The following is a 25,069-nucleotide window of genomic DNA, read 5'->3' on the forward strand; positions in this document are numbered from 1 at the left end:
AGAGGGAAGGGTTCTGAGGGGTATTTGAAGGACATATAGCCCAGGCAGAGGTAGAGCTAAATTCAAAGGCCCTGAGGTGAGAATATGCTTGGCATGTTCAAGGGACAAGTGGGAAGCAGTTTGAGTAATATAAAGTGAAAAAGTGTACAAGTGATAGATGAGAGCAGAGCCGTCGCCAGGATCAGATCATATGTGATCTTAGTCATCCAAGGTGAGGACTTAGGCTTTGTCTGCGAGTTGGAAGCCTTTGGAGAGTGTTGAGTAGAGAAGCAACATGATTTGCCTTGTGTTATAAATGAATGTTTTATGATTTCTATGAGAGAATTGGCCCGTTGACACAGCCAACTAGAAAATCCTATGAAAGAGTCCACTGTCTCCCCGACCCTCATTGACCTGGCTTTCTTTCACAACTACAAAATGAACCTCAAAGTTTAACAAACAGGGCCTCCCCGGTGGCGCAGCGGTTGAGCGCTGGGTTGCGAAGCTGCCCGCAGCCTCTGCAGCGCCGGTTCGATCCCCGGCTGCTCCCAGGCCACCGGAGGAGGGTCCCACATGGCGCGCAGACCTCTCCTGCCGCCCGCTGCTCTCCCCAGCAGTGTACTTTGGTCCTTCTGCCTGCTCTGCTCCCTGCTCTGGCTCTGGTGAATCCTCTCACCCTCCCGTGCTTCTGACTGTACCCAGTGCTTGTATAAATAAATTAAAAAAAAAAAAGTTTAACCAAACATCGTGGGCATTTGCACTGTGGGTCACACAGTGGGATTGGCAAGAATGTGTAATTAGCTCAGGTCATCCCATCCATACTGCAAGGAGAAAAATGAGCACATTCATTTAACTCGGCCATCAGCAACACAGGAAAAAAGCTCCCACTAAATTGAGTCAGGAGCCTCTTCATAAACCAAAGCAAGCATGTTCTGCCTTCAGGGATGGCTCAGTGGCCTCGAGGAAGTAACACACCTTCCTAAGTACCTAATTTACTGCCAGGCTGTGACTCAGTCTCAGGGAAAATCAAACCTATTATTGCTTACTCAAAACACAGTAAGCACTCTGGATAAACATTGAGACTATTTAGAAGAATAGAGAGTTAATGTGGCTTAGAAGACAAATATGTCATCTGCAGCCATTCTCACGCCAGCTGTGTGTGTGTGTCTGTCCTCCAGGGGCTAGTTGCTGTTTGCACACCCATTTCTTTGCTTTCACATTGGAGTTACACACATCATCTGATGTGTTTGCATGAAACAAAACACCCCAGTTCTAATGGCTTCACACCTGTTTAATTTGTCTCTTCCTGTTTCTAATGCTAGAAAATTAGCTAAATCCCTGACAAATAGGCATGGCCTATGGTGCTAACACCAAAGCTGTGAGGTTTGAAACTGCTAGTGTTTCCTCAAAAGTATTTATACTGGCCTTTATTCTGGTCACTTAGCTGACAGTCCCCTTGTTCGTTCCCTATGATTTTCAGCACGGAAACATTTTCTCAATGGCTCTAGATTACAGAAAGTATAACTTTGGTGACACCAAAGTGTCTGTGTTTGTAGCATATTGTTTCTGGTGATTGGAGTACAAGTAATTTCACTGTGCAGGAAGATGATTTAAAAATTGAGTCTTATTCAACAGAATGGTAGTTGCCAGTGGGGAAGAAAAGGGGAGAAAATGCATAGAGGGGGCCAATGGGTTGGTGGGGGATGGTGACTGGGCAGTTAGCGCTGGCCGTGTGGTGATATGTACCGGTGGCTGAGATGAGAAGTTGTACACCTGAAACCTGTACAGTGTTGTAAACTAATGCTACCTCGATCAAAAGAAAATCATGGAGTCTCATTATGTTATATTGGTATAAAGTATAGTCTCACTTATCATTCGCTGGAGTCACTTGACTCACGTTTGACCAACCTTAGCATGTACAACCAGTATGTTCTTTGAGCTGCTGCCACAGTGGCAAGTGAGATCATTCTGACATGGGATTCTGCAGAATCTATTTTTTAGGTTTCAATATAAGCTATTTCTATTCCGTTCTTGACCTTGGATAATCATACTTTTTCAAAGATCATCGGTAAATTAGCTGATGCTAATGTTGAAGGCAGTAGACTGCTTAACTATAACAGATGAAATTGTCAAATGAGTCCTTTTTGAGTGGCATACATGCTTAGGTTGGTTATGCCAGTCAGAAGAGATTTACCCAGAGGTGCACTGAATCTTGCTAGGCCATGCAGTCTTGCTAAAGTACAGAACTGTTTCGGTCTGCTGTCTCTCAGTGTGAGCACACACTTTGGGGCACTACCTTAGTTTTGAATGGAGCTCAGCCAGTGCTCTTTGGACAACTGTCTGAGAATGTAACTGCTCTTCTCAAAGTGTTAAGCATCAGGAGTGTTTGTGTCTACTTTATGAAGAACAAACAGGAAGAGCGTGATAAGCTCTCCAGAAATCTGTGTTGACTTGGATGGGTAAAATGCTCATTGTCAGTCTTCCCAAGTCAACCAGAGATAATACTACACATTCTGCAAAAACAATAAATGTACAACGATGTTGTTCAGAGAAGCTCTGACTCACTCAACAAACCCTGCACTGTCAACATTGGGATTCTGTACACAAACCACCAGTTCCTTTTGGAGCTAGAACTTCTACCTGCTTTAGCTAGTGCACACTATAAAATAGCTAAACTCATCTGTAAATGTTTTATTTGATAGGAATGAGCACATGTAATTGTATTGTCTTCTCTCCTTTTTTGGAACACTTGGCATTTGATGATGAACCAAGGAACAAGGCTATGTCTCTTTCCCCGCTGGTGGACTTCAGTGCAAAGAGAAATGGCTCCGTCAGAGGGCAGTGAGAGAAGAGTTGGATGTTGAATCCACACCAGCCTCTCCCTGGAGACATAACTTGGGCACAAAAGCAAAACGAGGTCCTAGTGGTGTGCCCTGTCCCCCTTATGGTTGTCACCTTCCCATCAGCTGACTCTTGTTGGAAGTCAGCATTGAACCAGTTCTGCCTGAAGCTAAGTAAGGGACTTTAAATCTGAGGACTGTGATTTCCCTAAAGGGCCATCTCCTTTTTTTCCTGGGGAAGGAGTGTCATTTGCCTCCTCCTGATGCTTAAGAGTTAGTGGACAAACTGTCATCTAGCCACAGCCCAGGCTAATTCTCTCTGAGAGGTTAAGAGAGAGACACAGGCCAGTCCAGCAGCCAATGTGGTTCGCTGAATGAATAATGCAGCTGGTAATGACTGGGTGAACGACTTGCCATACACCAGTCATGTGCAGGAGAAGAACCTTTGTATGGACACAATATGAGCTAGAAGACTAAATACAACTATATTGTGAACATGTCAAATTTTGACCCCCTTAATTATCTTTTTTTAAAGATTTATTTTATTTATGTATGCATACAAGTGCTGGGGTGTAGGCCACAAGTGCAGGGGGTGAGAGGATTCACCCGAGACAGAGTGGGGAGGTGAGACAGGAGAGGTCTGCTGCGCCATGTGGGTCACTTCCCTGGCCAGGGATCGAACTCCTGCTGCAGTGGCTGCTGACAGCTTCATAGTGCTGAGACTTAACCCCTGTGCCACCAGGGAGGCCCCACCCCTTGATTATCTTTAAAGTAATGTATACAGCATATTTTGCCCATGTAGATTTTTCATCACCAACCATCTGGTAAAAATTAGTACGAGGTAAATTCTTTCACTTCCTTCTGTTCAGATACAGTTGTGTTACCCTCTTCCTCGATGCTGTGAACTTTTCAGACAGTCAATTGAAAAGTGCTGTTGCAATCCAGCGGAACCTGGAGATTTCTGACCTGCTGCCACTTGCCTCTTCTTGCCGCGGGGTGTTAGGAAAAGAAGGGGTGTTGATTATTAGCAAGTGACCCCCAAAGAATTGTATACCTGGTGTTAGAAACCATGACCTGAGATGGTTTGGGTGCTGAAGAAGCACAAGTCATTTTTTCAAATTAAAAAAAAAACTGTACAGTACAAAGCATATGAAATTTAGGAGAGACGGCATATATATTCCCTGTGGCCAGTCGTTCTCTCTGATCTCAGTGAATATCCCAGCCTCTGAAGCACAGGGATTACTTGGGAGGAGATACTTTTCCATTCATAAGGGAAAAAAAAAAAGTCTCTGCTACACTTGGTTCTGGCCTTAATTCTCCAATTTGGCTGGAGTTGAGGAATCTCATGCTAGAGTTGTAGGACAGCAGGTGCAAGATTGCAGAGGGCCTTGCACACCAGGCCAGGGAGTTTGGATTTTAGCAGGTAGACAACAGGGAGCCATTAAAAGACTTTGAACACGAAGAATTAAAAAAAAAATAAGACTTGATTTGGATGCATGTTTTGTATAAAAATGCAATGATAAGATAGATTAACTGAACATTATGGTTCTGTTCACAGCACGGATATATGTGGAGAATTCATCTCTCTGAGCTATCTAGTTCCGCTTTTGCAGTATGTAAATTTTCAGGGCCAGCTGTAAGAGCTTGCCAGTAAAAGAACAAAGTAGGAATTGATAATGTGAATATAATTGTAAGGAAGAGGGATTTTAGTGATCAAGATCACTGGTAATACTGAATAATAGTCAGTTGAAAGAGTGACTGTGGAATTATTTGTTATTTTGTTTGAGTTCTTTGAAACCACTTCTATGCTATATAATTACCTTAAGTCTTAAGTGTTCCTTGCAGGCATAATTTATGCATTTTACATTCTCATGCAAATGTTTTAACAGTCTACACTATTGAAAATGTAAACTGAAAATTATTCCAAATAGGTCATGGTTGTGCAAAGCTGATGAGGTATTAATCATTTTTATATGTTCTCATAGTTTGTATTATTTCTTGCATTGTGTTTGCAATGATAGTAATACTTAGGTAACAACTATTTGGAAAATTAAATTACATATTTTGATAAAGAACTGTAATCTGCCTATTTCAAGTTAATGGCATCAAATGCTTTTTAAGAAATTAATATAAAAATATTGCCATATTTCAGGAGCTACAAAACAAACCAAATTTAATTTAAACTAAGCTCCTGTAAGTTCATTTATGAGTTATAGCCGATACTAGGTGTCAACACTCCGCTAAGCACTGCGTTTTTAGAATTCCAGTTTCACTGCAGTGGTTTCTGCCTCACCTTAATATATGTTGATGAGGATAATAAATGGCATCACAGGTGACAGCAGTTTGGTCATAAATAGGGAGCAGTATGCAACAGAGCTACCCAGCCAAGCAGTGCATTTCTCTTAGGAAAAAACAATTCACCTTTTGATACTGACATTCCTATTTTCAAGTGTCTCGTTTTAATGAACTTTCACAGGGTTTCTTTACACATATCTTGAGCTTCTCAAGTGACCTGCATTATTTTCTTCAGCTGGATGTGCATTGCACCTAGGAAAATCTCCAGGAAGAAACGGGTTTACCTCACTATAGATGCTCACTTTACTGAAGAACACAGTGTGCCCTCAGGGGGTGTGGCGGGGGGAAGCTCTCGCACTTTACCCTGAGCTCTGAACACCAGTGGGAGTTTGCACAGGCCATGAGAGAGGTCTTCTCCAGCAGAGGAGAGACACCTTGCTTTCTCATCTTCCCCACTAAACCATCAGGGCAGAGGGGTGGTGGCAGGAATTTTTCAAGCTCATCACATTTTTACTTCTTACTTTCTATTTTCACTTCTCATTGTCTTTCCCCATCTCTTTCTCATCCCCCTCTTCTCTGTCTCTGTCTCCATCTCCAAGTGAACACACACATGGGCGAGTCTGATTAGATTGATTTATATTTCTCCTTACCCGTTACCCCATCTGCACCTGAAGAGACAGAAGCTGAGTTTCAGTAAAAGTGCTCTGTTTACAAAATGTTTAGTTCCCCTAAAATCTCCCAGGGTGCAGAGAAGATCACTAGAAAGAATAAATGCCAACATGTTTCTAAATTCAGTCGTTAACATTGTGCAAGAGAATGAACTCATGGCGTGATCTAAGAGCAGGTTAAAGCTACATATTTCCATAAGAGAAGGGACAGTGGGCTGGCCTAGTGGGGAGGGCAGTGTGCTGGGAGACAGGCTGCCAGGCTTGCCTTTGCTCTGTGACACAGAAACATTAATTCCAAAGAGCACCTGCACCCCTATGTTTATAGCAGCACTGTTTACAATAGCTAAGCTATGGAAACAACCCAAATGCCCAAAAATAGATGACTGGATCAAGAAGATGTGGTCCATATACACCATGGAATATTACTCAGCAGTCAAAAAAGATAAACACATGCAATTTGCAGCAACATGGATGGAGCTGGAAGGGATCATGCTCAGCAAAATAAGCCAGAAAGAAAAAGAAAAATACCGGATGGTCTCACTCATGGCAGAAATTTAGAAAACCTAAATAAGGGACCAGGAAAAAGACTAATTATAATAAAGTAAAAATCAAAATCAACAAGCAACAAAAAACCAGAGACACACTACGGGGGCAGGGGAGTAGGATCAAAACAAGAGGGAGGGGTGGGAATTGTATGGGGACTATAACCAAGATGAAAATGCATACATTGTGCAAAAGTGAAAAACGATGTAAAAATATATAAAATTAAAAGAAATAAAAATTAAAAAATTAAAAAATAACTGCTCCCTGCCCTCTGCAGAAAGCAAGGGCCCACGAAGGCTGCCAGGTCCTTAGTGTTTTGCCACCCCAGAAACACCTTACAGAGCCGTGTGCTTTAAAATAAGGGCCTCAGGCCTTCCCGGTGGTGCAGCGATTGAGCGCTGGGCTGCAAAGCTGCCCAGAGCCTCTGCAGCACCGGTTCCATCCCTGGCCACCAGGGAGGGTCCCACATGGTGCGCAGACTTCTCCTGCCGTGCCCACTGCTCTCCTCAGCAGTGTGTTTCGTCAGTCTGCTTGTTCTGGTGTCCGCTCTGGCTCTGGTGAATTCTCTCACCCTCCTGCACTTCTAACTGTACCCAGTGCTTGTATAAATAAATAAATAAATTTAAAAATAAAATAAGGGCCTCTCACATGTTCACACCATCTACCTTAAACAGATTTCAGCTTCCTCTAGAAGGAGCTGCTTGCCTGCGCTGGAGTGATCCTCCAGCAGAAGTATGAAAAATGGGTTTCAGTGTTAGCATCTCTGGTTCCATTTCTTCAACTGTTAAAAAAAAAAAAAAAAAGACTCTTTAGAGAGAGAAAAAGTGCACCAAGCTCCACAATAATCATTACCTTTTTTTTAGTTATCATCATTATTAAACTGCCCCTTCTTTGTCACTTGAATGCCATAGCTGTTTCAGTGGTTGTAGAAAACTTTAAAGAGTAGGCACTGCTTAAACACAAGGTCCTATTAGGTTTTTCATTCTTGTTGTTATTAGTAACCTACATTATAAAAGTAGAACTAGCAAAACAGTGGTTTAGAACAAAAGAATCGAGATAATAATGTTGTACTTTTTGAGGCATAGTAATTAAAATGAGACATGTAAATGTCATTTGGCCTATTAATACTGGATTATTTCACAAATCTCTTTAATATCATGTGGGTTTACCCATACACATTAGAGTCATTTAAATTTGAGAATCTTAGGATATTTTAAGCCCCAAATTAAAAGCTCACATATCCTGACTCTTGAAAAAGAATCACTGCTGAGAGCAATTTGCGCACACACAGCTCGCATGGAGTAGGAACTCCTCTCCGAAATGGAAAGGTGCTTCTCTACACCATTTATTTTCATTGACAACCCCTAGTTGCGAGTGGGGAGTGGGGTACAGGGGTGGGGAGATCAGCCTCTCTTTCCTGTCGCAGATGCAGAGTTAGGGCAAGGGAAGGGACCTAGCAGTCAGGGAGTATTCTTCCAGGGGAGCTCGCTGCTTCCCAGGGCCCCCCAGTGCCCCCCATGAGGCATATGCTGCTTCTCTCCTCTTCTGGAAGCAGGATCAGAACCCAGGTAGATTACACTGTGTCGGGAACCTGGAGCGTGAGAGGCAGGTTTGAACCCAGCTTTTTGGGATTCACAGAGGCACGGAGCCCCTGCACAGGGGAAGGGCAAACGTTCAGTAGTTACTGCAAATGGCCGTGTAGGAGAAGGACACGGCAGCTACGGTCTACACAGTGACTAGAGCTAGGGTGGAAAGACTCCCTGCAACTGGGTCGATGAAGGAATGACTTGTTGAGAACTGTTTTGCCTGTGGTTTTCTCACCTGTGAAGTGGGGGGACTCCCCTCTCAGGCCAGAGAGATGCAGATCCGCTCTGATAAGTTACTGTCGAGATTAGATTAGGTCAGTAGAGGTGCAAAGCGGCCCACCACGTGGTGGGCACACAATAGGTCTTCTGTCAGTAGTGGTGTGGAATGAATTCTTCCATTTGGGTCTTACATTAATGAATTGACTTCCCCCATTCAGACTTGTGGTGACTGTCATTAGCATCTGCTCATTAGCTTTTTTCAAGGGGCAAATGAGAAGAGAAAGGTGCTCTCTTCAGAGAAAGGTGACTCCCTCTGAGGCAGTCCTACTGCCTTCGGTGGCACCTGACTGGGTTTCTAGAGGCCTCTGTACCTTCCCTGTGATTCTAGATTCTACAGTCTGTAGTGGAAAGCAGGTGCTAGTGGCTTCCACTGGCGCCTTCATTGGCATCACTTGCTTTCCTGTGCAAGAGAAAAGATAAGGTGCCTCCTTTGAAAGTCTTTGAAGTAGCCTCCTGGTTATTCTAAGTGACTCTTCTACAGAGACAGACCTGATCAAATGCATCACAACCACTGTCAAACACAAATCAAACCTACCGTCATCAAAATAGTCTGAGGTACTAGAACATCGTCTGCACCCACCTTGGAGTGTGATTTTATTTTTAATAGGCTACCTACCTCGCCAGAGCTTTTCTCATTGATCTACCAGGCAAGAAGGTTGCTCCTGTGCGTGACAGTTTGTTGGATCTCTGGGAAAAGTTTCCAGAGTTCCCAGGCTTTGAATCTTCACGGAGGAGCTTGAACCGCAACTGAAAAAGATACGGCGCCTGCTAAGGCTTGCTGACTACAAACTCTCACTGACTACAAACACTTGCGCAGTTGTTCTCATGCAGGTGGATGGAGAGCCCACTCTGAGGTTATTACCCAGAACATGGCCACAAATTAGAAAGCATCACAGTGACAGAATATTTATCCAGCGGGCACACGCTAATTCCAGGAACCAGCCAAAAAGACAGAGTTTATTTTTAGAAATCATATCTGATATTTGATTCCTTTCAAAATTCATGTCAGGCGGGCTGTGAGGAAAGTCCGCGTCCTGAGTTAATCCACCTGATAAACAGACAAACAGACTTTTAGGGGGTCGTTCACTTCACAGAGGTGCTCATCACCTGAAAAAAGACATTTCTGCCAATTTTTGTTCCACTGTACGATTTCATCTGACAAGTTTGAAAAGATAGTGTTATGTTATTTAAAATGACAGTATCGAAAAACATGTTATTTTTTAACAGTTAATGGTCTCTTGACAACACAGCCACCTAATTGGATGGCTAAGCGCTGTGCGTTCTGTTGGGCTGGGTCAGGCTAGCACGGCGAGGCCAGCTACACAGCCTTGGAGACGCGCGGCCCGTCCCCTTGTCTTTGTCACAAATCTCAGCAAATCCCTTCCAGTCCACAGTGTATTTGCTGACCAGCTTTGGAGCTGAGGGACACCTTTGGATCATGTAATTTTTATACCATGACCGAAATAACCCCTCTTGGGCTCTGTAAAGGATGCATTGTTTTTGTTTTGTCTCCTGCTTGTTCTCTAGCTTATTTCAGTGTGTTTTATAAAACAAATTGCTCTGTAGAACTTGACAGTCTGAGAAATCCATGACATGAGAGTGCTCTGCAGAAATAGACGAAAATCCAGAACAGCCAATATAAAGGTCTAAATCAGCTCAGGGCCTTAAAATATGGTCAAATCTCTCTCCTCCTTCTGTTTTAAACAAGCCGTTGGTGGACAGACTCCTTAATATATTTTGTTTGTGAAGAACTGAGGGGAAAAGCGAGTCCACGCTGGCATATTATGTGGGGTCAACATCAGGTAAATTAAGATGTCTACTCAAGATCTTGGAAAATAAAAATGCTGCCGAGAAATTTCATCCTAACCATATGAGGAAAAAGAGCGCGCCTGTTCTTAATTCTAATTTGCATTTCTTTACAATGGTTGCTAATTAACATGTGTTGTTAAGTCATTTGGTTTCATGGTATTTCATGAAGCCCATTTTTTAAGTGTTTCATGTCTGTGGCACTGTGGCTTGAAGCCCCGCAGCCTCCCCAGCCCGCTGCAGACTGAAGTGAAAAATAAAAGGAGGCAAAACACAGTTTTCTGGGAACCCAGCTTGGAGGAGAATGCGAAACACAAAGTGTCATTATGTGCAGGACTCATTTTTTGGCAGAATTTATATCCATCTAGGCAGACGGGGTTTTGTGTTTGTTTTTTGATTTTTTTTTAATGAAATGAAATGTATTTATGTAATTATTTGACGAATCGATTCCATAGTGGAAAGGAACCTTAAAAAGAAAAGAAAGTTTATTTATTTGGCCCTGGCTTTCTGGGCATGTGTTGTCAGAAGTAATCCCACATTTCATGTTTATGCAGCTTTCCAATTTTCAGGGCTTCTCACATTCACATCCATCATCTCACTAGATCCTCACGCACCAGTCCCGTCGGGTCCGCATCAGGACGGCACGTTGTCGTCTCCCTTTTCTGCGAAGTTCGAGCTAATAGAAATGAATTGACGTCTGGCTCTCTGCAGACACAAAGGCTGAGACTCGAAGTTTCTTGCCTGGCTCTTAGTGAACAGATCTCGTTTTTCTTGCAGCACAAGCATTGTTTTGTATGTGTTTTTCCCTCTTGCTCTCTTCACTCCCTCCTTCTCTTTCTTCCCTCTCTCCTTCTCTCTGAGATTTTTGAAATTGAATTTATCTGTAGGCTGTTTTCTTCCCTTTTATCACCTACTCTCTGCCCTCGCAAGGCAAGCGAGTGCTGACTTGTCGGTGACTACTGAAGCCAGCTCTCTCTTCCTGTAGTGCCACATTTAACCCTTTTTGGGATCTGCGCAAGGGCACCTCGGAGCTCTGTCCTGCCCATTCCATTCTTCACTGATGTGTTTCATCAGGTGGGCCCTGATCATTGACCACAAGCCGGGCCTCGTGCTAGAAGCTTCCCTGGTAGACTTCACCATGCAGAGGATATTTGAGAGAACAAACCATCCTCTGTTTATCATGAATTAATAATGTCGCTTAGCTGCAGTGAACTGGGTTAGTATTGATTCCCTCTTCCCCAGCCTTTCCCTTCCCGTGCTTTGATCTTAGTGATGATGAAGTTCATTCACATCAAATATACCCCGGGAGAGAACATCAAAGTTCTGAATATAATAATTAATCCTGGATTTTGAAATCACTGATAGAGGGAGAGCCTACATAGCAAATATAGCTGGTTACAGGGTCACTCCTAGGGGGATAATTTATATTTTAAGATTCTGGGTTTTTTATTCTTTACCAGACTTGAAAAATCTAATTTTCATCTGCACGTTATTTTCATTAGGTAGGGAATCATCGCTGCACCCAAGTCCAGCCTGCTTAAATAAGCTGCTCACTATAATCTGGAAAATTAATTGTCATCCGAACACGGCTCAGGATTAGAAGAGTGACCCTTGCGACTGCAGTAATTGTTAAATTACTTGAATCGTCAGGCTACTGAAAATGTGGCCAGTAGAAAGGAGAAGAGAGGGAGAGAATTAAAGGGAGGGAGAAATTAGTTGTCATATGTTTCTAGAACCTGCTGAAAAGAGGACGTCATATTTTACTAGGTGCACTTTTTTAGCGCTCTTTGTTCCTGTGGTCTCTGATGACCACTTAACATAACATGGCATGTGAATAAAACAAAAACATATTGATCTATTCTTGGGCATTGGGATTATTTCCACAGCTTAGCTCTTGTAAATAGTGCTGCTATAAACATAGGCGTGCAGGTGCCCTTTTGAATTAACAAGGGGGGGTTAGGAATTGTATGGGGACTATAACCAAGATGAAAATGCATACATTGTGCAAAAATGAAAAATGATGTAAAAAATATATAAAATTAAAAGAATAAAAAAAATATTGAGGATCATTAACCCATATGAGGTGTGTGCGTTGAACACAGCACATCCCTGTATAGAGCACATTGTACTCAATTGGGATTCATATTTTTATTGTGGACTTGGTTCAACAGCCCTCATATTGCCCTTTTATGTCTGGACAACCTCAGGAGATGGGTGATTCTTGCTCTCTTGATCCAAGGGAATCAGTGCAGACCACTTAAAAACTTTCTTTTGAGAGAAATGTGTTAACAGGAAACATTTACAATGGGCGTGGCAATTCTTAAAGCCTCCCATCCTACTGGGAGACTGACTGCAATGAAACATCTCCACCTACCAGTGCTACCATAGCCGAAAGTACAGGTGCAGGGGAAAGACCTGCTATTAAGGCCCATGTTTGCCAAATTACTTCCTTTAATCAGGGAGGCATCTAGCTGTGGTATGCATGTTTTCATATAGATATGTTCAGAGCACCGAGGTGACCAAAAAAGTGGCAATACAGATTTTTTTTGACTCTCACTTTTTAATTGTGGCCACTGAGGTTGTAGCTACACATTGCCTGTTGAGTGACATGGTCCTTAATGACTCTGGGGAATGCACCCTCATTGTCCAGGCTTCTTCCCACCTGGCCCTAAATCCATATTTGGCCCTCAGATGACTGCCAAAGCACTATTGCTTCCTCTGACCCTTCTAGAGAATAGCAATTTGCACAGGTCCTAAGCCTTCTGTTCTGGGGCACAATTGTTTGTAGCACACCACTTCATCTGGTGGCTATTTGCATATATCCAGTATGACTGTCAACACCTTCTTCATGTGCCACAGAGTCTGTGTGGAGGTCTGCTATGCCCTACGAAGGGCAGCTAGCCATTACCATGTGTGGCTTTAAGTATTTTCCAGTATATTCTAATGACTTGATGTTGAGGGTGTTGATCTACGGGAGAAAAAAAAAACAGCCAGTTATTTTACCAGTAAAATGGGTTTATTCAGGAATAGCAGAGGGATTGCAATTTGGGAAATGTGAACATATGGTGGGCCATAAGGCAACTGCAGAGTGCAGAGGAGAAGAACTTGCTTCTGTAGAGGAAAGAGAAGAAGGGAGGGGCTGTTTTGAGCAAGACTTTGCTGGAGAAGAGCCAGAGTCCAGGGCGGGGAATGCTTCTCCTTGGTGGGGCTGGTGCTCACCCAGCTACTGCTGGATCCTTCCTTGGAGCAGTAAAGCCAGCCACTTCCTGTCGGGAGTGCAGGCATACGCTCCTTCCTATTGGAGCATGCAATGAAGAGGCTAGCTTGCGAATGATGCCCAGTGGAAATGCATGAGAGCGCCCTCTACAGGCCTTCCCAACTCTCATTTTAGTTGCAGTTTCTTTGATTTATACAAGGGTTTGAAGTATTGTCTTCTCATCATAGTGATGTTTCAACCTCCAAAGAACTATTTCCCCCTTCATAGTGATAAAGCAGATTTCAAAAATTGGTAAAAAGAAGTGTTAGATTTTTCTCTTGGATCAGCTCATTCTGTGAATGTAGGTGCATCATGTCTTGCCCAAAACATAATCATTAGAACTAGCTGATATGGGTTCCTTAGATTAAAAGGTTTACTATTTCACCGAGAAAAAAACTAATCTTGAACTTTAAGGGGACTGGAGATGACGACACAGCGGTGAAGTTTTAAAGTCATTGATTATTTCATGAACTGAAAAGATGTTATTCCTCTGGAAAATATATATATATATGCAAGCAAAGAAAACAGTTTTGAAGAGAAATTAATACATGAAAGGTTATAAGATGTAAAACACGTTTTCTTTTGAGCACATGTCAAGTAATTTCTTAGCAGCAGTGCAGGGTATGTTTGACATCATTTTCAATCAATCATTCATTCATTCATTATGTTTTTCTAGTGTGCATTAAATACAGAACATAGGATTGTTGCCTCCTGTGTGTCACAGCCACTGTAGTACCTCCCTTGGGAGCGCTAGTGACATCCGGATCAATCAAAGCAGGTTGATTCCTGGCCTCACATCTACCTGGTCTGCTGTGAACAGGGCTTCCCTCGATAGGTTCAGATCCAACTTCTGTTATTTACATGACTGATTGCTGAGACAGTGAAAAATACAGCCGCATCCCTCTTCCCTATGGTGGTCCTCCCTTTGTTCGGTGGGATGTTCACATTTTCACATTTGGTAAAATCAAGCCTCTTCTTCCTACTCACTCCAACACTAGATAAAATGACAGTGTCACACACAGAGAACAGAACACTCCTTTGATTGCTTCAACAGTCTTTTTTTGGCTTTATTTTCCTCCTCTCTACTGAGTCTTCGAGTCCAAATTTAGTGGTGATGACTAAGAAATTGCCAGGATGTGACAGCATCCAGTTCATTGAGTCCTTCCTTGCCACTTTCCAATAGTTGTAACAATTGCCAAGTTTTTCCTCCTAATGTTGTAGGTGCCAGTGTCTTTGTAGTATCTGCTATTCCTAACAGATACTAAATCACACATGCAGGATCTGTCCATTCAGTGACAACCTCCTTCTACATACAACTGATTTCATCATATGGTACTAGGGAAATTCCCTGCAGACTTTTTACTGGTTAAGACTTCTGAATCCTGGCATTTCTGGTAATTAAATCTGAATCAGTGAAATTCAAATCTTATGAACAATGATTGAGTGGTCGGCCATGTGCTAGGCAATATGACCAGACATTTATGAGGGTGGAAGATGGATTCAGAAATAACTCAGAAAAGTTCCCTGCCATCTGGACTCAACCACGCATGTGCCCAAGTCACGGGGCCAAGCTAGCCATATAGGCCATGTGTATGGGAGCACAAACATGAGTGTGATCGGGTCTGCCTGATAACTGGGAGAGACTCTGCATGATTCCAGAGGCAGTCATACTTGAGCTAGGCCTGAGTAATGAGAGGAAAACCAATGGGTGGGGAGATCATCCAACAATGACATTCGAAACAAAGGAAACAGAGGCCATCTCTATGAGCACAAAAGCACATGTGATTCTATTGTGGAGGATGAGACTGAAGCCATGACAGTGACTGAATTTTGGGGAATTGTAAAAGCCACATCAAACTGTCTTTACTATTGGCAAGGGGAAACCATCAAACATCCTCAAGGAAGAAAACTTTGTTTTAGGAAGCAAATTTGCTAGCAGAAGGGGAGAGACCAGTGAGGAGGTTATTATATCAGGCCGGTGAAAGGGTAATGAGGGGGCAAATTGGAGCAATGGCAATGGGAATAGAAGATAAAGCTCATGGACTGGAGAGCATGAGCATGAACTTGAGGGTCCTCTGAGGTCTTAAGTGTGAGCAGTTCCCGGATGGTGGACTCTGGTTACCAGAACAGAGAAATAGTGGTTAGAGGAACGCGTTGGTGCTTCACGTACTAGTCTTCCTTTTTTTCCTGTTTTGAATTTCTGCCCATCCTCCAGGCTTATCTAAAATAATACCCTCCCCAGTCTGCCAATCAGAAGGCAGTGGGACTTCCGCTCTTCTCATACAGCACCTCCCTTTCTGTAGTTAGGGTAGCACAGCTTGTGTCCAGGCCACTGGGTGCATGTCTGACTCCTGCAGATGCATGCTGAGCTTGCTGAGGCTACAGCTTATTCACCTGTGAATGCTTAATACCACCCAAGCAAGTAATGGATCATTGGAAATGTGTATTAGATGAATGAATGAATGAATGAATGAATGCTCTATCACACAAAACATTAAATGCAGCCCTTTGGGGGGGATCTTCCTCAGACCACACAAATATCCCATTTCATCACATTGTAGTCAGTCATACACTATGTTTATGTGGCTCAAGAGTATCACTCACCTTGATCGAATGTTACCATATTTATTTTGAAATGCTTTCTGACTTTTGTGAAAATAAAATCCACTCTGCCAGGATGAATTTTGCTTTTCCCAAGAGATGATTTAATTCCCAAGGAATTTCAGCAGCATTCTATGCAATTGGCTCATCCCAAGAGGAAATGTGGATTATTTTTTTGTAGGCACACCTTGGCTTTCCCAACGACAAGAACCTGCTGTAGAGGAGTTTTCACAGCCCATAATATTAATAGAACACTTTGGTTCCTACCATGTGAAAGTGGCTTAGAAGTACATTTCTCCTTGAGTAGGCTGGATTCGTGTGAATCATCTGAGGATCTATCAAGTGTGCCCCTAGGCTGAAATAATCCCCAAAGATGACTGCAGTCCTTATACTCTGGAGGCCACTTGGTGAAATTGCTGAGTGAAACCAATTCTGTGAATTCCTAGAAAAAAATGTAAAGGGGATATTCCCTTGTTTAACTTTCAAAGAAAGGGTTCCTCATAAGGAATGTGCTGGAGTGAAACTTCAGGTCTCTTGCTCAGGCAGTCTCCATGCTTAGTGTGCATTGCTCACAGGCATCTGTAACTTGAAAATGAAGCAAGTGGGGCCACAGAGACATTGTTCAGAAAAGACCAGCGTGCAGAAATTTCACAGTATTTCAGGAGTAAGTCCTAGTAGACTCTCAGCAAACTAGCAAAACGCTAACGGCTTCCTGGGTGCTGTGTCACGTGTAGCCCAGCATTTTCCTCATTTTCTTCTACTCCCATGGCCCGTGGCCCCTCTGCGCCTCTAGATTACTAGAGATTAAAATCTGCACTTCATTTCATTTGACTTACAAATGACCATTTTTCTTTCTTTCTTTTTTTTCTTTTTTTTGTGGGACCCTCGCTGGCAGCCCGGGGAACGAACCGGCGCTGCAGAGGCTGCGGGCAGCCTCGCAGCCCAGCGCTCAACCACTGCGCCAACAGGGGAGGCCCCAAATGACCATTTGTAATGCACACACACACAACCTGGAAGAAGGTTTTATGTTTTTGTTTTTTCTTAGAACAGTGTGTTAGGTGAGAAACCCTGCATTTCTGTGGGTAAGTCCAAAGAAAACATGGCCAAGTGAGTGGCAGAAAATTACATTCCAGGGTTCAAAATCCCCTAGGCTGTTCGCTCATGTCTGCTTGTAGAATTACTGTAAATTCCTTGCTTCTGTATTGATTTGTTTGTAAATGTTACTGTAAGGCAAGGTTGGGGTAAGGAAGGATTTTTTTTTTTAAGTCAAGGTCCAATGCTCTTAAAAAAAATCAATTTAGTTTACCTAAAAGTAAAAAGGTCGCCTTTCCTTGTAGCAGCCTTTTAGAAATACAGGCAGCCAGCTTTGTGACAGGGTGACACAGGTTTCAGCCTTGGGCAGATGACAAATATGGGCTATAGTAACTGGAGAATCTATGAAAGATAAGTGTAAGGACCAAATGTTTATTTTCTCATATTTCATCCTGAAGGGAACAAAGCACCCCATGACAGCTTTATGTTTCTCTTCCATCTTTGGCCCTCTTATTTGTCCGATATATTACACTTGTGTGTCTGGTTTCAATTTTTTCTATTACCTTACTACAAAGACAGCTAATCATTAATTAGTCATACTTGCACTTATGTTTTTTTTTTTTTTAGGATCATGTGAAATGTTAACATGTAGTCTTCTTTTCCCATGATAATATTTTGTACTAATAATAAAAAACAAAAACAGTAGTCAGACCAGCTTTTGCAAAGAATGTCCTAAAATCCTGAAGGGCAATGATTCTCCATGAATGATTCTCCATGAAATTCATAGTTATAAATATTGATCTTTTGTTTACTTACTTTTCTTGCAGGAACATTTCACACCTGAGTGCAAATTCAAAGAATCGGTGTTTGAAAATTATTATGTGACATATTCATCGATGATATACCGTCAACAGCAATCAGGCCGAGGGTGGTATCTGGGGCTGAATAAAGAAGGAGAGATCATGAAAGGAAACCATGTGAAGAAGAACAAGCCTGCAGCCCACTTTCTGCCCAAACCACTAAAAGGTAACCTCAGTATTCTAGCAGCTGTGGACTTAATGACTATGCATGCTTATATCAGTCCTTTATCATGTTTCTGAAAGTGGAACAGAATTCTCCATATCAAGGCATTGACAGAAAAAATTTATAACATTTACAACATTCATTAACACGAAAGCACCGACAATAGCATCTAATCTCCTGGATTTAATCTTTCAAAAGCATATCTACACATAGCAGCCCTGGACGGGCCAGTAGCTTAACTGCTAAGTCAGTACAGCTAAAAAGCCCAAATTATGCCAAAATGGTCCCTGGGCAGTCACACAGATTCTAAAATTTATGCACATGTAACACTCATCAGAAAGTTCCTTGGCCCTCTCGAAGGTCCAACAACACTGTCCACATATTTTCGATGGAGAATTTTGGTTTCCGGTCATTACTGGCAGGTTAAAAAACATGAGGGAGAGGAATGAACTGTAGAAGACAGGGATGTTGGCAGTGAGTCATGGTAGAGAAGGGACAGAAAATACAGGCAAAGCAGATCCGAGACCTTCAAGAGGTTGCCAATCTGGGGCTGGGATAGGGCTTGGGAGTCGGGGCAGAAGACCTGACCCATTCAGCACAGCGCTACTGTGCAGCCCTGCAGCCAGACAAGCTGGCTTCAATTCCCAGCTTCACCCCACTGTGCAATGGTCTAGGGCCAATTATTTAGCTCTGTCTACCTCAGGATCTTCCTCTGCTGATGTTGGATGAGTCCACTTGTGCCACAGGGTGTTTATGTGGATTAAGGGAGATAATGCATGTGAAGCACTCAGGACAGTGTCTACCGTGTTGTAAGTGCTTGATAAGCATCCGCTCATACCATTACTTACCATACAACACAATAATACTCACCATTGATTGCATCAAGAATTGCGCTGAAACTTCGATTCTTGAGATTCTCGTTTTGAAGAATGATAGAAATCAGTGTTTTAAATGTTACTATTTGGCTTGCACAGCCTGTCATGTTTAAGCTGTAAATCATATTTAAACATTGAAGAGCTTTGTTAAATACATGTTTCACTAATCCTCTCGTACATGGAACCATAAGTGGTGGAAATTAGGCATTAGGATCCTTTACACACTGCTGGGCCAAGACTACCTTTTGCTTAATCTGATCCAATCCACTTTCTATGGAGTCCTTGTAAAGCAGCGTTTTTCATGTGTGTCTGAAGGCATGGAAACCCAGTAACCAGGGCCAGAGGCCAATGCCCATGTGAACCTTTTTACACCATATTTCTGTGCTTTTCAGTGGCCATGTACAAGGAGCCGTCGCTGCATGATCTCACGGAGTTCTCCCGATCTGGAAGCGGAACCCCAACCAAGAGCAGAAGCGTCTCCGGCGTGCTGAATGGAGGCAAATCCATGAGCCACAATGAATCAACGTAGCCAGTGAGGGCAAAACAAGGGCTCTGTAACAGAACCTTACCTCCAGGTGCTGTTGAATTCTTCTAGCAGTCCTTCACCCAAAAGTTCAAATTTGTCAACGACGTTTACCAAACAAACAGGCAGAGTCCACTATTCTCTCTGCCATTAAACCTTCTTATCACCATACTAAAGTCCCACCCTTTACATTGAGCTTGTGCAAAAGAATGCCAAGCATGATCAGTGAACTAAATCTGGGGGAAGGACTGCCCAATTTTCTCATGATCTCACCTGAGTTGGGGGGGGTGACTAACCAAAAACATTTCACAGCACTCACGCTGATCAAAATTTGCTCTCGACCCAAGAAAATGTAAAAGACCACAATTGCTCTTCAACAACAAAACACAAAACCCCACACAATGAACTGCTTCAATGTTTTGTAGGGGCAAACACAATGATGTGAACCGTGCTGTTTTCTTGGCTTCATGTTTTCTACCTACGCTTGATTTAGTTGTTTTCTCTCCATTGGTATAGTGCAACTTTATGATTTCTGAAACTCAATGGTTCTACTGACTCTCTGTCACTTAATCCAAACCAACCAAATTCAGGGTTGAATCTGAATTGGCATCTCAGGCTCAAGGTAACAGTGTTCTTGTGATTTTACCGACCTTTTCTTTTTAGACTCGTAGTACCCTGGTCAAGTTCTTGTGCCGTACTTTGTGCGTAGAAATTGAGTTCTCTTGTCAACCCCAGTCCATAAAGATTACTTAAAGAAAAAGATTCTCCTCAAGTGTAGATTTCTCTTAATTCCATCTGTGTTATCATGTTAAACTATTGTGGCTTCCTGTGTAAAGACAGAAACTGTGGAACTGTGATGTTGTCTTTTGTGTTGTTCAAATAAGAAATGTCTTTATCTGTGTACGTATGAGTCCTCCTGTCGTTGTATATGGCTCGTGAATATCGTGTACAAGGAAATGTTAAGACTGGTTACCCCTAAACAACATATACTTATACTTGCTTCTGGAAAAGTGTTTAAGACTTAGCTAGGTTTCCATTTAGAACTTCATATCTGTTGCATGGAAGAAAGTTGGAATCTTGGCATAGAGTTGCATGATATGTACGATTTTGTGCATTAATAATTGTTAAAATCTGTGTTCCAAAAGTGGACATAGTGTGTACAGGCAGTTTTCTGTCCTGAACACAAAAAAAGTTAAAAAAAGTTGTTTAATATTTGTTGTTGTATACCCAAATACGCACCGAATAAACTCTTTATATTCATTCAAAGAATGATCTTCAACATGTATTTATTGAGTGACTACTACATGTTATTTTCTGTTACAGAAACTGGAGTTAAATAATGAATCATAGAGATAAGGTCACTGACCTCCCAAAATCTACAATCTAGAGAGTCCTATTATACAAATGAGACCTCTGCCATTCATAGTCATTTCCCCTTTCTGATGCTTATTTCTCTTGGTACAGGGAAGACACAGGACTAAATACCAAAATATCTAAATCTAACTCTAAATATCTAAGGATCCCACTTCCAAGGAAATGTCAACATTTTTAATGTCCATGACTTTTCAGTAGCTCCCCAAAGCTGCTGTTGCCTGGCAACTCAAGCTTTTCTGGAATAGTCAATACATGAAGGGCAAGAAAGGAGGAAAAGGTAAAACAAATTGGCTGGTACTTTTTGGGGCATCAGTCAAATGAAGTTACTGTGGCCCCAAGCAGCATGCAAAGGAAAGCTTCAACATCCCTACGCTTCAGCTGGGACTTCAAATCCAGCCCAGCCTAGTCCAATCAGCTTGTGATTCCACTTAAACCCTTATCCTGTCTCGTCCTACCTGAGCTGTAAAGTTTACTTACATGCGCTGAGGCTGCCTGCCTAAGTTGGACTCTGGAGCCTTTGCACCATGAACCACGAGTAGCCACACTCAACCTCCAGCCCGTAAGTCTTTCTTACTCACTTTTGAACAGAGACATAAGTGCATTGTCTCCCTTTTGCTCCAAGGACTTTAAGTTTTGGTTACGGACTATTTTGGTTGCTGCTTTGTTTTTCTTTGTTCAGAAATCATGAAGCTCTGCCGGCAGTAAACAAATCAGTCCACTGGTGTCTCAGGGAAGCTTGGCATAAATAAGAAGAGGTTAAAGTACACAGGAAGGGCCTCCCCTGGTGGCGCAGCGGTTGAGCGCTGGGCTGCGAAGCTGCCCGCAGCCTCTGCAGCGCCAGTTCGATCCCCGGCCACTGGCAAGGGTCCCACATGGCGGGCAGACCTCTCCTGCCATGCCCGCTGCTCCCCTCAGCAGTGTATTTCTTTGTCAGTCTGCCTGTTCTGTTCCCTGCTCTGGTGAATTCTCTTACCCTCCTGTGCTTCTGACTGTACCCAGTGCTTTTATAAATAAATAAATAAATGTTTAAAAAAATAATAAAATACACAGGAAGAACCCTTTGCATTTAACAAAAGGTGGTGTTTAAATAGAGTGATAATTAAATCGTTCCCAAAAAACCTCCCTACAAAGGGTGATACTCACAGGTGTCTTCACTCACACTTAATATGGCTCATAGTAGAAAATCCCCTGCCACCTGCTTGATTAAAGACAAGATTCTGTAGTCAGATAGTTTGGGGAAACACTGCAAGGACTCTTGGTGCCCAGTATTAGTGCACGTCAGAAATACCTGGAGGTCTTATACTGCTCCGATTGTTGGCTCTCCCCTGCAGAGCTTCTGATTAAGTAGGACTGAGGTGGGCTCAAAATTTTGAGTTTCTTTTCTATGTATCTATTCCCTTTTTTCTGGTTCATCAACTCTAGCTGACCTATCTGAACAATTCATATTCATTCTCTCTCTCTCTCTCTCTCTCTCTCTCTCTCCCGCCCCCCCTCTTCTCTTCCTCCATCCCCTCCCCCTTATTTCATTAGTGAGGTAGCATGGGTTTACCACACTATATAATTTAGGGGGAAAGGTTCACACCTCCTCAGAGGTATGTCACTACCCCACCCCTACCACCAAGGTACCCATAATCCTCCACCACAGTCCATTGGGCCCCCACCCCTCCTTGCTCTCCACTCTCCAGTAGCCTCAGTTTCACAGATTTCTAGAGTTTGTTTTGCTTTAGTTTTGTCTGCTCCTTTGGTTTAGAAAACTGGATTTCTAACAAGTTCTCAGGTAAGGTTCAGCCTGCTGGTCTTGGGGAACCACATTTTGAAAACCACTGGCATACAGTATTCCCTTCTTTGGGATTCAGATTGTGGAATAGTACATCACATTCTAAAATGCCCTGTGTTAAGGAAGCCCACTTAACTTTGAGAAATACTGACAGACTATAGTTCCACCAAGCACCTGTGAACACCACAGGAGAGTGGTAATCCTCGAGCCTTTGGGGAGCATCTGAATCACCTGAGGCACTTAGTTGGCTTACATGGTTTGGGACTGGATCCAGGAATCAGATGAACTTGATGTCCACCACAACTTGAGGACCCTTGCTTTATAGCATAGCCGTTGATCTCGTTGGCACACTCCCTGTGAACGTATATCCAGTCTTTGCATTGTATTGATCCTAGGGGACAAAATGGGGAAAAACCACTTTCTTCAAGCTACTTGCAAAACAAACACCAACTCCCCCCACGCCAGGAGTTAGATTTGTTCCTGGAGAGAACACACACTCATCACTTAGAGCCACGGATTCCTTACAGGATGGAGAGGGGCGGTGATCTGTAGCACCCATCCTACCCCCCTCACCAGCACATTGCCCCAGTCCTAAGCTGGTCGAGTTCACCAATGAATGTTTGAAAGACCCCAGCTACATGTTTCCAAATTTTCTAGGCATCTATTGTCCAAGTGAACACAGGGAAGTAATGAGTAACAATATCTCTCCGTCTGCACCCTTTGATTGTATGTGTGGTTTGGGTAAGAGGGAAATAGAATCAGAACTGGTAACTTATGAACACATGTCATCCAAATGCTCCTTAGAAGCCTCACTTAGCTGCAGTGTGCCATTCGTGGGTTAAGTGGAAATGTGCCCTCACTGGCATATCCATTTTTCCACCAACAGACTTTTCTAGGCTCTTCCTAACATGCTTCTCCAAATTTTTCCAACCACTATTCAAAGACATTTCCACTTTCAGGTATTGATACGAGCAGCACTGCACCTGCCAGCACCAAATCCATACAAAGGAATGACAGTGCTGAAGGAGGACACTTTCCAGTCACAAATACAAGGGGAGGACGGTTGCTAGGACAGGCCACTGGTACCCCAGATTGTTCGCCATATTTTACAATGACAAATTTTCATACTTCTTATCACTCCCCCCTGGAAAGATGTGGTCTTGGTCTTGGTGCAATTAGCAGTCCTGAATGGAAACACCTGTGCTGGCTTCTGCCAACACAGGTGTGCCCTCCCCTAATAGAATGCTACACGTATAGAATATTCCGCAGGGTGTGGCTCGAAGTCTGGGTTTCTCTTTAGCTCCAGTGGAGAAAAATCCATATATAGAAGAAACAGCATTGTGGTGTCACTCTTTTCTGGACTATCATGTCTTGGACCTTTTGAGTCTCCAGACACTGTGCTGCTATTTAGAGGTTAGGTTGAGTGTTCTGCACAGAGAACAACAAGCTATGCTAGATCAATCAGCCCTTTTGCTAACATACGTATCTGGTACTTCTGGCTTCACATTTAAGGAAAAATGCAGGGAAGTACATGGTATCATTTGAGGAGTGTTGCCATTTCTATGTGGGCATTTTTGAAGATGTTTGTAACAGCTTTGACTCATCATGTTGGAAGTCTTTCTAGAACATACTATGTGGATGATTTTCAGTATCAGATTTCTGGACTAAGTAACAAGGACCAAATATGGTACTTGTATTCATTTGTGTTTCAAGTGCGGCCTCTCTATCGCTTCACATACCCGCACACACCTAGCCTCCCGGAAGGGGTGGGGAGGTGCTCTGTTCCCCTGGACAGGAACATTCATCTCTTCAGAAGGGAGACTGGAATGGCCATGTTCAGGGACTCTCTAGCCTCTGAAGCTGTCCTGCCAGCTCTAACACGTCTGTACACTAAGTGTGTCGCTCAGCTTTGTCCCCACGTTAGCACATTTTGTACTCTAAATAATCGTGCAGATTCTTAAAATAATTTGTTTTCAACTCTATAAAGTTAACAGTTAAAATAAGAGAAATGGAAATGTACCCAGGGTGATGATTGAGTAAAAGCTCAGCTCCTTGGAGTCAATCGCTCAGCTTGTTGGCTCAGTGGATATTTATTACCTTATAAGCTGTCAGTGCTGCACAGCACGCTGCTGAGGCCTGGATAAAGCATTCACGCAAGGACAAATGGATTGAGATTGAGTCAATCTTGCAGGAAAAGAGATATTCTGGGGTTTAGCAACAGGGATATTTTCTTTCCTTACTGGGATTAATAAAGTGGAACAGCAATTGGAAATAACTGTTCAGTTATATGTAAACCTCTCTGTCACTAATACCCTGTATTACCCTTGTACAAACTGGATGATTATAACCCAAGCATTCTTCTTTAAAACTTGCAAATCTAAAGTGAATTCATTCACAAAGACTGGCGGTACTACAGTTTTCCCTGTAATGTAAAACTGCTGAGCACAACGGCTTGCACAATGGTTACATTTCAAGGGTCTTAGGGACATTTCAAAATACATCATCATTACATTCACCAACATATATACGGCCAAGTACATACAGAACAATGCCCTGTGGGGTGTGAGTGCGTGTTGTACAATAAGTACGTGACTAACCATTAGGGAAACGCA

General features: G+C 42.8%; 1 protein-coding gene across 3 annotated transcripts in view; it reads left to right on the forward strand.

Moving 5' to 3' along the window:
• The window catches only part of FGF13 (fibroblast growth factor 13), a 424,287-nt gene extending 403,712 nt beyond the window's left edge, over positions 1 to 20,575 (forward strand). For all 3 annotated transcript variants that reach the window (XM_054695538.1, XM_054695537.1, XM_037511871.2), the window contains 2 exons: positions 17,713 to 17,911; positions 19,176 to 20,575. In XM_054695538.1, coding sequence (XP_054551513.1) covers positions 17,713 to 17,911; positions 19,176 to 19,312 — 336 coding nt within the window. In that variant the 3' untranslated portion in view covers positions 19,313 to 20,575. The remainder of the gene's footprint in view (positions 1 to 17,712; positions 17,912 to 19,175) is intronic.
• Positions 20,576 to 25,069: the final 4,494 nt, after the last annotated feature.

The sequence above is a fragment of the Talpa occidentalis genome, unplaced genomic scaffold (assembly GCF_014898055.3).
Source record: "Talpa occidentalis isolate TD23 unplaced genomic scaffold, MPIMG_talOcc4v2.1 talOcc4.15, whole genome shotgun sequence".
NCBI lineage: Eukaryota > Metazoa > Chordata > Mammalia > Eulipotyphla > Talpidae > Talpa > Talpa occidentalis.